This window comes from Tyto alba, unplaced genomic scaffold, assembly GCF_018691265.1.
Source record: "Tyto alba isolate M040663 unplaced genomic scaffold, T.alba_DEE_v4.0 Super-Scaffold_44, whole genome shotgun sequence".
In the NCBI taxonomy this organism is placed as follows: Eukaryota; Metazoa; Chordata; class Aves; order Strigiformes; family Tytonidae; genus Tyto; species Tyto alba.
The window spans coordinates 11,557,258-11,570,107 of record NW_024881320.1 but is presented as its reverse complement, the minus strand read 5'-3'; the positions used below and the strand labels follow the sequence as shown (position 1 = coordinate 11,570,107).

General features: G+C 40.3%; 2 protein-coding genes across 2 annotated transcripts in view; one reads left to right on the top strand and one right to left on the bottom strand.

The window, feature by feature from the left end:
• Positions 1–5,777, top strand: part of UPB1 (beta-ureidopropionase 1) — a 21,042-nt gene extending 15,265 nt beyond the window's left edge. Inside the window, exon 10 of the mRNA XM_009966477.3 lies at positions 2,153–5,777. Within this exon, the coding sequence (XP_009964779.2) occupies positions 2,153–2,236 (84 nt within the window). The 3' untranslated portion in view covers positions 2,237–5,777. The remainder of the gene's footprint in view (positions 1–2,152) is intronic.
• On the bottom strand, positions 3,386–12,850 carry GUCD1 (guanylyl cyclase domain containing 1). The gene is made up of 6 exons (XM_033001398.2): positions 12,717–12,850; positions 10,874–10,958; positions 9,235–9,400; positions 8,385–8,476; positions 6,498–6,739; positions 3,386–6,021 (listed from the first exon to the last, which is right to left on the bottom strand). Exons 1-6 carry the CDS (start codon positions 12,751–12,753, stop codon positions 5,930–5,932), a joined length of 714 nt encoding a protein of 237 aa, XP_032857289.2. The 5' UTR covers positions 12,754–12,850; the 3' UTR covers positions 3,386–5,929.

Here is a 12,850-nt window from a genome sequence, read left to right as displayed (position 1 = left end):
CTAATTTGGATCATCTTTCATGAATGTGTCATTTGATTTAATTTGTCTAGCAGCAGTGTTGGTTTAAGAAATTGTCACCTCAGCACGGCAGTTTGCCAGCCCTTCAGTTGTGCCAGTACAAGTTATGCGGGCTGCTATGTTGTATACTGGTTCAGTGGAGTGACCAGATTTTGGGGTTTTTTAAACAAACAAGGAAACAAACGGCATTCTAGTTTCTTCTTTTAATCTGATCAGGTTTACAGCAGGCCTCACAAATATTCTGTTCAAACAACAGACAAGGCAAGCAAAAAGAGAAGAGGTGGCAGCTTCTTAAACAGGCTTTGTTGATGAAGAAAACATCTTGCTTACTTCTGTGGAGTTAGATATTTTATTCTAGTCCTGAGTATTTCTAGAGAGTAGAATTTTTTCCTATCCACTCTTAAGATCAGCATGATTTGAATCCTAACAAAGTAGACCAGAACTCCTGGCTAGCAACCATCACAATATATGTAGGTTCTTCAGTAATAATGTAGTATTTAAAATAAGTAGTAATTTGCAGGAAGTGTCAGGTTTTGCACATAATGTTACGGCAAGCAGATGTTTATTTTATTGAGCTGGTTTGTTTGGAACCACCTTGTGCATTACAACATAGTGCAATATATAATGTGTTTAGATTTTAATCTGATGTAAAAATATAAATTTTCTGTGGATTTGAAATGCTAAGTAAACTAATTAGACATAGTAATTTCTTAGCTTGAGTTGAATTTCTTTGTTAGTGCTCCCAATCTATATATATGAACTAAAGACAAAAAGTAATTTCAGATCATCTTCTGGACAGCATCGAATGTTATTTTACAGATGCATCAGGTAGGTATATTGTTGTTGGCATAGTGGAATTAAATTGTGCTCAGAGATTTTCAGGTTTAAGTCAGACAGGCATTTAGTTTTGCTTTGCCACTGAAATCTGAGGCCCTTATTGCAGAGTAGAGATTTAGTGTGTCGGGAGGCACATGGAGAATTGGTTGTAATAGCTTAGTAGGGGTATCTGAACAAAAGCAATTGTATTGATTAGGAAAAACAGACACTAAAAGCAAAACACTGATGTTTAGCTGTTTTGTATTTTTTTGTTGTCCTCAAGTCTTGTGCTTTCAGCACCTTAGTTTTATGCTGATGGTATGGATTGCTATTGTTGGTCTTTTGGCACATAAGGCACAGCTGTGGCTTTTGTTTATGTGGTGGGGTATATCTATTTCCTTTTCCTCTCATTTGTGGCCAAGACAGAGGTGATTCTTGATATGAGGAAGTATGAAGTCATAGGTTATCCACCACAGGAAACCCTTGATATCAAGTAGGAACCTATTTAACCTGCTCTGGTATCTGCAATTTGCATTCAATGATGCTTGAACAGGATGTTAAGTAGAATGTCTTTGCTAAACTTACAGCAGCAAAATAGTTAAACAGATTGTCCTCATTACACTCTGGCAAGAATGAAGTAATTCACCCCTCTCAGAGCCAGTGTTGTAGACTACACTTCAGGAGAGGATGACGGCATTACATAAAGGGCCATATTTCAGCCTCCCAGCTTACTGTACCACCCAAAGCAATGATAGTATGTTGTATTATTAATGGATAAGAACAACCCAAATACCACCAGTAGCACATATGCAAACTTACTGCTGGCAGCAGGGTTCATCAGTTGTTAAGGACATAATATGAAGACATAATGACAGATACACCCCTTTGCCTTTGTCATAACTTACCTAAAAATGAACATTGTTGATGCATAAGAGAGTCAGTCCACTTTTCACGTTCAACTTTCAGCTATCCAGGATAACCAAAATAGCCTTAAGTAATTAGTCAACAGACATGACTATCGATGAAGGAGAGCTGCAAATCAGGAAGGTGTTCATTTTATAGTTTTACTTTTTAGAGTGGAAAGGCACTTCTACTCTTTTTTGGGTAGAATATAGTTTTAGGCAACACAATGCTTTTATAAAAGTATATCCTTGTGCTAAGGCACTGGAGGTCTGGCATTTTGAATAAATTATGATTTTACTGTTTGGGGCAATTAAATAATATACCGTCATTTAAAAAATGGTGGATATAAATATTTTCTGCTGAAATACTTTCATAGGTCACTGAAATAATTGAAGCTTTGATTTTTCTTTTCCAGATGACTGGTAGGTATGAAATGTATGCAGACAAGCTCACTGAAGCAATCCAGCCTTATTTTATACCCAATATAATAAAAGAGTAAAAAAGCATCTCATTACAATCAAATGTTACATAACACATTAAAAAGTACTGTTGGATGATAGCTTTATGGTGGATCACAAGTTGTTATTTTAACATTGTAATTTTAATTTCCTGTAACTAACTTTTAAATAATAGAATTCAAAACTGTGCTAAGTAAAATAATTGAAAAATGGCTTCTTGGGTGTTTGTTTTTTTTTTTTTTTTGTCATTAACACTAATGAGTCCGAACTTTCGTTCCTTACTAGAAACACATCCCGTAGGAATACTTTGATATAAAATGATTAAATTTATTCAGTACTGTGTACTGTGATATAGTTTGATGGAGATGATGAGTTCAAGGGACACAAATTTTTACATAAGCTTTGCATTATATGTCTATTTACTTCTGCTTTACGGATTTTACCCTCTACCCAAATGCATAATTTTGGGAGAAAGGAGGCATAAATTAATTTCATGTTTTTTTTAAATTACGAACTATTTAATGCAGTTCTGTTAGAGCTCAGTAATGTCCCAGGCATGTCCTTGTTTGAAGATCTGTGGGTACTGTAAAACAAGACTTCTATTTCCCTTTACACTACATTTTACAACCACAGTTGGACCAGTGTCTCTGGGCTCCTTTGATGTGCAAAAGTAGAGCTGCAGACAGATGCTTTTAGTATCTTCAGCAGCTCAGTACTGTGTTGTGAGGCAAAAATGGAAGCCCTAGCTAAAACATAGGCAAGGCTGGTGCAGCTGCATACTTTTCATTGTGAACAGAAAACCATGGAGATGCTATTAGGGATCAGAACGGGTAACAAAAACCACTTCCCTGGAGCTGCACTCCAGTAGATACTCAGTGGTTGCAGAGGACACAAAATCGGTATTGAATATAGATAACAATACATTTGCTATTCTCAGTATATACTGAAATTTTGTTTTGTATGATTCAGGTGATGCAGCAGGTGTTCAGGAAGTGCAGAATGAATACAATTTACAGCCTAGCAACAATGAATTTATAGCTGAAATAAATATTTGAACACTTAGATTTTTTTTTTTTCCAAATTACAATTTCAGCTGTATAATTTGCAGTTAAGCATGTATCATGTCCTCTAAAGATTTTCCAACACTTTTCCATAATAGGCTATTTAACATAATGTAGCAAGTCCATTTATTACAGGGTTATCTATGACTTTAAACCTTTATTGAGAATGGCTTAATTACAAATAAAAATATATTTATGTATAAAATCCCTGCAAGTAAAATATCCCTTCCTTTGCTATTGACATTATGAAGGAAACAGTGACAAACATTTTCGGAATGAATGTTTTGATAGACAAGATTGTAATGGGAAACAAAGTTTCAGAAAATGCAGATGTTCTGGATGCTTGCACAGTGAGCTTTTTAATCTGATTTTATGTCATATAAATACTTGGTTTTTTCACTTGTCTGCTTCTTCTTCCTGTGTTTTCATCTCACATAACTATCTTCCATTTGACAGCTCTAAGAGATCCTGTTGCAATGTTGGAGCTCTCCTTTTGTCTGTATTAGCTTAAACAACTTTGTTGTTTGCATTTGGATAACTGAACCAGTAAGAGTCTAAATGCCAATTACAACTCTTTTGTAGGAATTGTTTTTATTTAACTAACCAAGCCTGCTCTAAAATAAATCCTGTGGCAGTTTAATGGTATTGAACAACCAACCTACCTGAAAATGCATGGGTTAAAGTACTCCGTCAACCTGCAGTTTACATACCTGTTAATTAGTAACATAGCTAGTACCATCTCTCTAAATCAAACATTGTGAATTTGGACTTGGACATAACAATTCCTAGATCAGTAGCCTTCTGGTGACTTTGGAGGAGTCAGAAGGCCTTATCTATAATACGGTTTGTACCTTTTTTCTGGGATTCTGCTGGTGGCACTCATGTATTGGTTCTACTGCTCAAAAATCACATACTGATTTTGCAAGTATAAGTGTCAGAACGTATTCCAACTTCACCCAGTGATAGGCAAAATCTGATACACTGAAAACTTCTTGTCACATCCATTTTGTTCAGAACTTTTTAAAGGCTACTGCATTTTAAATGTCTGTTAGTCTTTTTAGCCTTTGTGCAAAGCAGCACTCTTGATTCTACTAAGCATACCTACTGAACCCTTCTCAGGTATTTTCCAGTAAGTCAGCAACTGATAAAAGAAAATGTTTTCTCTTAGAAAAATTTTTTACCATCGTGAAAGTAGATTCCTATTTATTATTTCCACCACTAAATAACAATTTCCTTTTACTATTATTCCCTGCAGTTCCAGAACTTGAACAGTCCTCCTAAAACCATGCCAAAAGTGTGGGATCTCTGTCTTAAGTGCAAAATAAAATTTTGCTAGCTTTACATCAGTGTTAACATTGATTCTTCTACCCACTTCAACAGAGGCAGGACTGGAGATCAAGACTTGTAGGAAATTGTGATGAATGAATCTGACATAGGTGGCTATTTCCTACACTTTACAGTGCTCCTCAGCAAAGTAATTAAACCCAGGTAATACATGAAAAGGTTATGAATGGGCTGCTAACAATTTCACTTGATAATGTCTGAAGACAGTATATGTAGTATCCATGCTAGAAAATCTGAGTTCCTGCCTTTTTACTTGTAGCAAATAGATGTTTGTATCCCCTATTTTCTTAATTGATTTCAGCTCTTCTTAGGAGGTCACTGAATTAACAGCAAAATTTGGCTCAAATTATGATTCGGCATTTTAGTTACAAGACAGTATGTACTGTCAGGTATTTACAATTTACAAAGAAAATGTATCCCACTAGCATGGGTGATGATTTTCTGTATTTGCTTAATAAGTTTAAAGTTTATGTTTAGAATGGATTCTGCTGAAACTGGCACATGTGGGTGGCATAATGTTCAGAGGTTTCTGCAAAGAGCAATGAAGACTTGTAGATACAAATCAAATGTCTTCACTTAAACTTTTAGGGCAATATAGAGCTCTGAGCAGTAATCCTAGAGGATTTAGCCAAACAAGATTGAGTTTGTAGTACAAGGGAACAGTACCAATAACTGTGATTCAAAATCTAATGCAGTGGCATATATGCTGAATCTGTGTAAAGTGAATTTGGGAAGTTCCCTTGAGTAAATGTGTTTCATTTCTACAACATAGACAACATTGATGAGCCAGCAAGGTCTTTGTTATTTAAAAGCGGTTTAAGTTAATATTTTTTCCTTCCATAATACCCTGCTGAACCTCAAATCCCTAGAATTAGGGTGAAGATCAGCCCCTGATGTTTTGACAGAGAGAGAAACAGGTATTTTTTATTCTTTTTTCCCCTGGTTTTGTTTACCTAAACCTATGCATGTACTACCAAGTGTTAAAGTTCATAAATTTGGTGCTATGTTTTCTCATGTGTTTAGTTTGAAAATAAGCTCAAAGTGAACAGGCCCTGCGCCTGTATTTTAAAACTACTGTCAAATGTGCAATGTTGAAAATGAGAAGAAAAAAAAAAAAGTGAGACATACATTGCAAAATCAGATACATCATCATGAAGAAAAAAAAAAAAAAGGTAAAGACAGCATTGCAGTATAGTCCTATCAATGTCTATAAAGCCTCCCTTGTTTAAGATCCCGCTGCAATACAGGAGCAAGTTCTCTGCAGGGGGAGTCCTGAGACAAGCAGCCAGCTGCCATGCAGGCTGCACATGAAAGGACCAGGTGTGAATGTCAGCTGTCTGTGTAGATGAACAGAATATCTTCATCAGTGCCGTAACTTGTCCTGGCTTCCTCAAAGTTACTGATGCTGGTGCAGCACGTTCCTGTTGAGGAGCAACAACGTGTTAGTAAAAATTAAGAAGAATTTGGCTGTGAAAGTCTTTCATACTTGGTCTAGCAGCCTCTACAAAGAAAAGTAACTAGTATAGGGACTAGACCTATCAGCTTAGGTTACAGCTTTACTCAGGTAGGTCACCTCAAAGGCAGTGCTCACTGAAGTGATGCTGTAAATAGGCACTAAATTGGCCGTCCTGTTACATTCTGAACAACAGTTTGGCATCTCTCACTAACCCATCTGAAAGCCAAACAAGTTTGCTAGAATGTGTATCTCAATGCCTCAAGTAAACCACAGCACGAAATGCAGCAATTAATTAGTGTGGCAAAACCCCTTCTGACAAATTGGTTAGTGATACTTGAAGTAGATGTATGCAATTAGGGGAAGTACAGCTGTGGCTCTGTATTACAGTCATGTTAGTAACGTGGTGGCTGAGAATCTACCCAAAAGGAATAGACTACTCACGGTCAGCATAGGCAGGGTTGTTGTAGTAAATACTCCCTGAGGCTTTGTTGTAGCCACATAACACAATGAAATGGCCCTGGTAGTCGGGATTCCTGCAGAAGCACTTCTGTCCAATGGGGAGGAAGCAGCAGTATTTGACAGGACTTGAGCAAAGATCACACAATAGCAGGACTGCATTCACTAGGACAATGGCTACATGACCTTGGGACAGGTGGTTTTGGATGTCTTGAACAGTTACTGTGCTGCAGAAAAAAATCAGACATGCTTATTAACAACTTTAGGAAAGAGACTGGTATAAAATTAAGTGCATGATGATGGACAATACTTACGACATGCAGCTGGCATGGTTATTTTTATTTCACAGGTACAGCTTTTTGCTGTTAAACCCTGCAAGCTCTGCTACAGACAAAGCCTGACAAAACCTGTGTCATTCAAGGCCTTTTGATCTCATTGCTGCTACTGAAGTGCAGAGCAACAGCTCTGGATTCTGAAGTAATACAGATGTAATCTCAGAATGTATCAGGTGCCCCAGAGAAGAGTATGAAAGAAGCTGGGGACTCATTCCGTAACTTGAGAGACTTCTGTTGTGGGAAAATAGTAAGTCAGGTGTCCTCTCCTGCTCTTAGAAAAGCTTATCACTGAAGCACAAAATCTTTATCAATTGAGTAGTTAAAGATTGTATAATCACTGACCAAATTAAGACATGCTCAAATTTGTCTCTGTCACACAGGAGTATCTTTCTCCCATTTGTAATTTTGAACTACCTGATGCTCTTGAGGCTTTATTTCTATAGTACCTCTTACAGAGAATGAGTATTAACCAAACATAACCTGCAATCTTATCTGTTAAAAGCTGTGCATCACTGAGGCAGATGGTATATTCCATATGTCTTAGAAGCTCATCCCTTGAGTATGTTCCATTTGTCAGGGCTGTGCTCACTACCTGATTGAATTCATGTGCTTTTCAATCTTTTCCAGTGTTGCTTCTCCTCTTTGATGCCCCTGCCTCAGTACTGCACAGGTAGATACGCCCTCTGTCGCTGCCTTGATCAAGGCCACAATCTTAAAATTGCTAAAGATGAACTGACTGTTCCTTCTGTCTTGTCACAGCTCTAGTTAAGCAGATGATGCCATACAGACTCTGTATATATTAAAAAGGACACTTAACGGTTTTGCTAAACGAAAGTTGCATTGCAGCATTCAAACGCTGTTGTGGTTGCCCTGTACCTTCTTCTTTGCTCACTCCTAATCATTTACCCCACTTCAACAGCAAAGAACCAAATCCAGCTTCCCTATAAAAAGCAATGCAACTCAAGTTGAACATAGATGCTTAGTTATTCCCCGTGTAGAATATCACTGTCAGTTGTGAAACAATTCTGCATTTTTTCCCTTTCTCCTGAGTGAGTTTGCAGTTCTTTCATAGAGGTTCCTTATTTCATCCTCCCCTTGACAAAAGCTCATATGCTAGCTTTTTCTTTGTGCTTCTGTCTAGGAACAGAGAGCTACAATGTTTGTATAGCTCTGGGAACAATGGGTTATGTGCCCATGTAGCACTCCTTAATTTCAACAGTGGCAAATTAGAGTGCTGTAGGCACTCCCTACTGGGTAATCTTAATGGATAATCAAATTCAGAACATAAACAATTGTCAACTGTCAGCATTTTCAAATAATTTATTCTGTGTCGACTATTCTTCCTCAGACTTCATTATTAACTCTTGACCACTTTTTTTTTTTTTTTGAGACATACAGTAGAAGGACTCTCTAATTCACAAAATAAAAGCTCAGGGCTTGATTTCAGTCTCTTTTACCAGTTTATCTTGGTGACTCCAAGAAAAGCATAGGGTCCACAGAATCTCCCAAGAGAAAGGAAGGATAACAATAAGCTTACCACTTCTCCACCAGCACCTTGCAGGCTTTGGCTTGTGCAAAGAGCTGATTCACTCGATTCTCTTCTGTGTCAAAGTGCTTCCTGTAAAACGACTGTGGAGATAACAGAATTTACGAACTGGAATAATGTTTACCTTAGGTAATCCACCACTTACAATCCCTGCTAGCAAGGGCCTGTATAAGTTGGAGATCTGGCTAAGGGATAAGAGATCTCTCCTTTAGTTCACTGGTAACAGGATAAAGATTTCTGCTCTAAATTACAAGTTCAAATTCACTGCTGGTCAGTTACTGCAATTTCCATCCAGTGGCTATTCAGCTGCCTACATGAAAGAAGCCGGTCTGGTTTGTACTGGGCAGGAGCTTGCATTAGAAAAGCCACTGCCACTGTAGGCACTCGTTGGCCCCCTTGTTGGCAATCTTGCAGAGGCCAAGCTTTCAATGGACACGGAGGCTGAGTTCCCCTCTCACCTCTAGAGGTGGTTCTTCCAGGTCAAGGCTGAGGCACGGTGGTGGGGAAAGTGTGGAAGCTAGCACTGCTGCTGCCCAGGCTGTACCTGTGCTGTAGATAAATAGAGGGCTTCAGTCTCCAAGGCTGTCAAATAGGCTGAAACCTTTTATGAGCACTACATGAAAATTTTTTTAAAAAAATCATATTATGGAATCAAAGATGTAAAATATACGGGATCGTATCTAGCCTCGCCTTTGGAACTGATTTGTGCCAGTTTTGGCAACAGGCAAACCTTGTTTACAGGAACTGTGGTTAATCGTCAGTAACACAGCAGAGCTTTTACAGCGTGACACACAGGGCATTTAAAACTGTCTGCTGCCTCCCACTAGATAAGAATACTAACCTGATTTTTGTAGCCCTTGTCCACTCCAAGCGTCTGGGTGCAAAATTTATGCTTAACACCGAAGTGCCGCATTAGGTAGGCCAGGTCAATAGTCCAGATACTCTTTGTTAACTGGAGTTCCTGGATGGCTTTCTGAAATTCATCATTGTCCAAATGATCCAGGTACCTATGGTATTAGGAAAGGCAGGGGAACGGAAGCACAGATCTTAGGAGAAGCAAAATGTGTGCTGTAGCCCAAACCTCTACATCACAGGATGTGAAAACTGAAACAATGGGCTTTGCTAAGAAAATAAACCAAAAAAAAAAAAAAACCAACCCACAAAGGAGCCACAAATTTAAGGGAAGGGAAGGGAGTAGGGAATATTTAACTGGATTTATTTCTGACTTTATTAAAATTGGAAATGAATGGGTATCTGAACTGTTGTATAGTTCTAGAAATGTACAGGTGCTGTACAATAGGCAAGCTATACTGAGCAAGTATAGAAATCTGTCCTGAAGGGCTTACAGTCTAAATGTACAGGCATATTGGAGCAAACACAGAAGTAAGTGTTAAAGACTAAAATTTGCTTCACGCAATAGATGGAATTAAAAAGGAGGAACTGTAAAGGAAGTGGGTAAATATTCAAAGGATGCTTGTCTTAGGCACTGATGGCACAAAAGGCAATAAAGGGGAGATGAAGTCAGGAGGAAGCTTGGGACAGGTTGCAAAGGGGTGGGGAGAGGCAGTTACAGCGAGTTCTGAAAGTCAGAAAACAAATGGAAGTAAATGGAAAAAAAAGGACTGGATTTGAGGATGCAGGGCAAACAAGGTCAGATCGGCAGGGTGAGAAGATTAATCTTGGAAGCTGAGTTTCGGGCAGACTGGAGTGGCAAAGAGGTAAAGGGAATAAAGAGGCAGAGGTTACAGTAGTCAAGATGGGAAATTACCAGCACACGGACTAACGTCTTGGCAGAAGGGATGGAGAGAAATGAAAATCTTCTGCTTCATATCTACTAAGTGGACATCTAAATAGGTATTTCTCCTGCACCTAAGCTCATGTTCCTCTGTGGAAGGAAAGAGGAGTTCAGCAGGACAGCTACTAGTTCAAAAAAAGAAAAACCAAAACAAAACCAAAAAAACCCGAGGGCAACACAGTGCATTGTTTTGAAGTTGAAACTACTCCTGGAACAAAAGCACTCATCCCACAGGTTGGGGGCTCAGCAGGACAGAGGCAGGATATACTCATAAACTGGGATACACCTATCCATCACTTGAAAACACAGAAAGGAATCGAGTGAGTTGCTGTGCTAAGTGTCAGTTCTGAATTATAACAACAGGAAAGAGGGGTAACTTTATCAGCTTACGCATGCCAGCTTGCAACGTTCTTAGAGCTGATCAGGTATTTTGCATCTGTCAAAACAGTCAATTATTCAAAAGGGTCTGAAGTTCATCATATATTTTCCCTTGCTCCTGCTGGAGAGCTGTGCCAGGCCCAAGCAGCAGTAATTCTTCAAGGGTACCCAAGAATATGTGCTCTCACAAGACTAAGTGAAACTCACAGCTGCTTCAACACACCTCTTCTCCTTGGATGTTACCTCCTGCTACCCCTCTCCCATGGGATGGGATTTCCCACCCGTTCAAACCAAAACAGTCACTTACTGAAGCACCATCCTGGAGCAGGCTAGCCCACAGTCCCAGTGGTACAACTGCTGAATGACTGGCACTTTCAGCTGGATGCAGTCAACTGTAGTGAAAACACCCCATTGTGAGTAAAACACGAAAGACGTCAATCCATACAGGAATGTTTTTTCCATACCTCAGCACTAAAAGTCAGTTTGACCTCGGCACTATAATGGCGGAACATTTTTTCACTTTATCTGATTGGCAGGTATTTTTTCTTTCTTAGGGGAATGTAGGTTTGGTGTTTCTGTACAGTTAAGCATTTGGTTTAATCTTGTACTCCTTTATTGTTCCCTACCTGGATCACTCTGCCATATGGTCCACCCCCTTTTCCTCAGAAGTTTCATTTTATTCTTTTTGGTGGGGTGCCATACCTGCCAGCCCCTAACTAAGCTGTATCCCCTCCTAAATAATAGCAGGTAAGGCACAGGTATTCATCCTTTCCCTTGTGCCTGAATGTATTTATGGGCCACAAAAGGGGTTAAACCAAACTGTGAGAAACCAGACACAATCAAGATTGTCTAGGCATGGATCTCTGACAAGCCCCACAGATTTAAGCCTTCTTTACAGATGTCTTTTTCCCCGGGGACTGAAATTCCTGTGAGTAATTTCAGGTTAACAGAGCTCACAAATGGTACCAGTTGGCCTTTTGTATTAACTCCCTCAGTAACTCAACAAAGGGAGAGGGAAAAAGAACAGTCTGTACCAAAAAAGTCCCAGAACACAAGTAACTCCATCCCGCTGCCTCAGTTTTTATTTTTTATAGGGTTGGCAATGTGGTGGTTTCGGTTTCAGAAACGCCCTTACCACGTGAGGAGCTTGAAGTGTAGTGCCTGTTGTTGCTACTTAAATGTTGATCAAAGTGAGTTAATCATAAAGGGCTTTTCTGAACAACTTTACCTTTGATCTAGAAAAGACCTTTGAAAAGTTTTGTTAACACAAGGTCAACTACATTTTAAGACGGGAATAAAAATGCATGACATCTCATGGACTGGTCTACTTTTGCTGTAATTTTATTTATACAACTTTTTAAATAATGTCATTTGTAATCTTGTATTATTTTTAACAAAACTATAGTCTACTGTAGAGACAAGCCCATACAGATATTCTGGATTCTTTCCAATTCTTTTTTTCATAGTTGTGGCACTGTTTAATCATGACTTTGAAGACTAGCATGCGCATTGGTTTTTAATTACTTTAGACTAAGGTGCTCTTAAGTATCTTAAAAGTAAACCCAATTCCCAGATTCTCCTCAAACCAGGATCTGTTTTGTTGTAATTTTTTCTTGTCATGCAGTGATTCTGTTCCCTTTTTGTTAATACCCAGGGCCTCCGTCAAGTCTTAAGATTAACTGAAGAGGTACATGTTTTCTACGTGAAGACTTCAAAGGGTAATAACTTTAATTTTCTTGGACGTTCAGCTTCCAGTCATCCTGTTTCCCAACACACCCTGCCCTCTTAAGTGATGACTGCCAGCTCTCCTCAGATACGACCCAAGCCCGTATACGCTGTGGCTGTAAATAACACTGACACCACCCCTCCGCCTCGCCAGCTCCTCGGCGCAACGAGCTGACAGACGGCGCCCGTCACCCCGCATCGCCGCTGTTGGGGAAAGCGGCGGCTTCTCGGCTCCGGGAGGGCGGCAGAGGCTGCCCGGGCCTCCCGCGGGGCAGGGCCGTACCCGGGGCTCCCTCCCCCGGCCCGTTCCGCCAGGGCGGACCCCGCCGCGGAGACCCCCGCAGCCCGGCCCGCGCCCCGCGCAGAGGGAGGGCTGCGGGGGAGCGGCCGGGGCCGGCCCCGCTGCCGCGGCGGGGCACACTGACCTGGCGGCGGCTCCCCGGCCTCCCGGGGGCTCTTCATGGCGGCGGCGGGACCCGCCGCCCGCTCACTGCCGGCCCCGCCGAGCCGGCCCGGGCGGCGGCGCGGCCCAGGGCCCCTGCATGCCTCGGCGCGGCGC

Coding starts and splice junctions, on each gene's coding strand:
- GUCD1 (XM_033001398.2), bottom strand. CDS start 12,753: ATGAAGAGCCCCCGGGAGGCCGGGGAGCCGCCGCCAG. Junction 8,477..9,234: donor ACAAGGGCTACAAAAATCAG/GTTAGTATTCTT, acceptor TTATCTCCACAG/TCGTTTTACAGGAAGCACTT. Junction 6,740..8,384: donor AAGGTGCTGGTGGAGAAGTG/GTAAGCTTATTG, acceptor TTTTTTCTGCAG/CACAGTAACTGTTCAAGACA.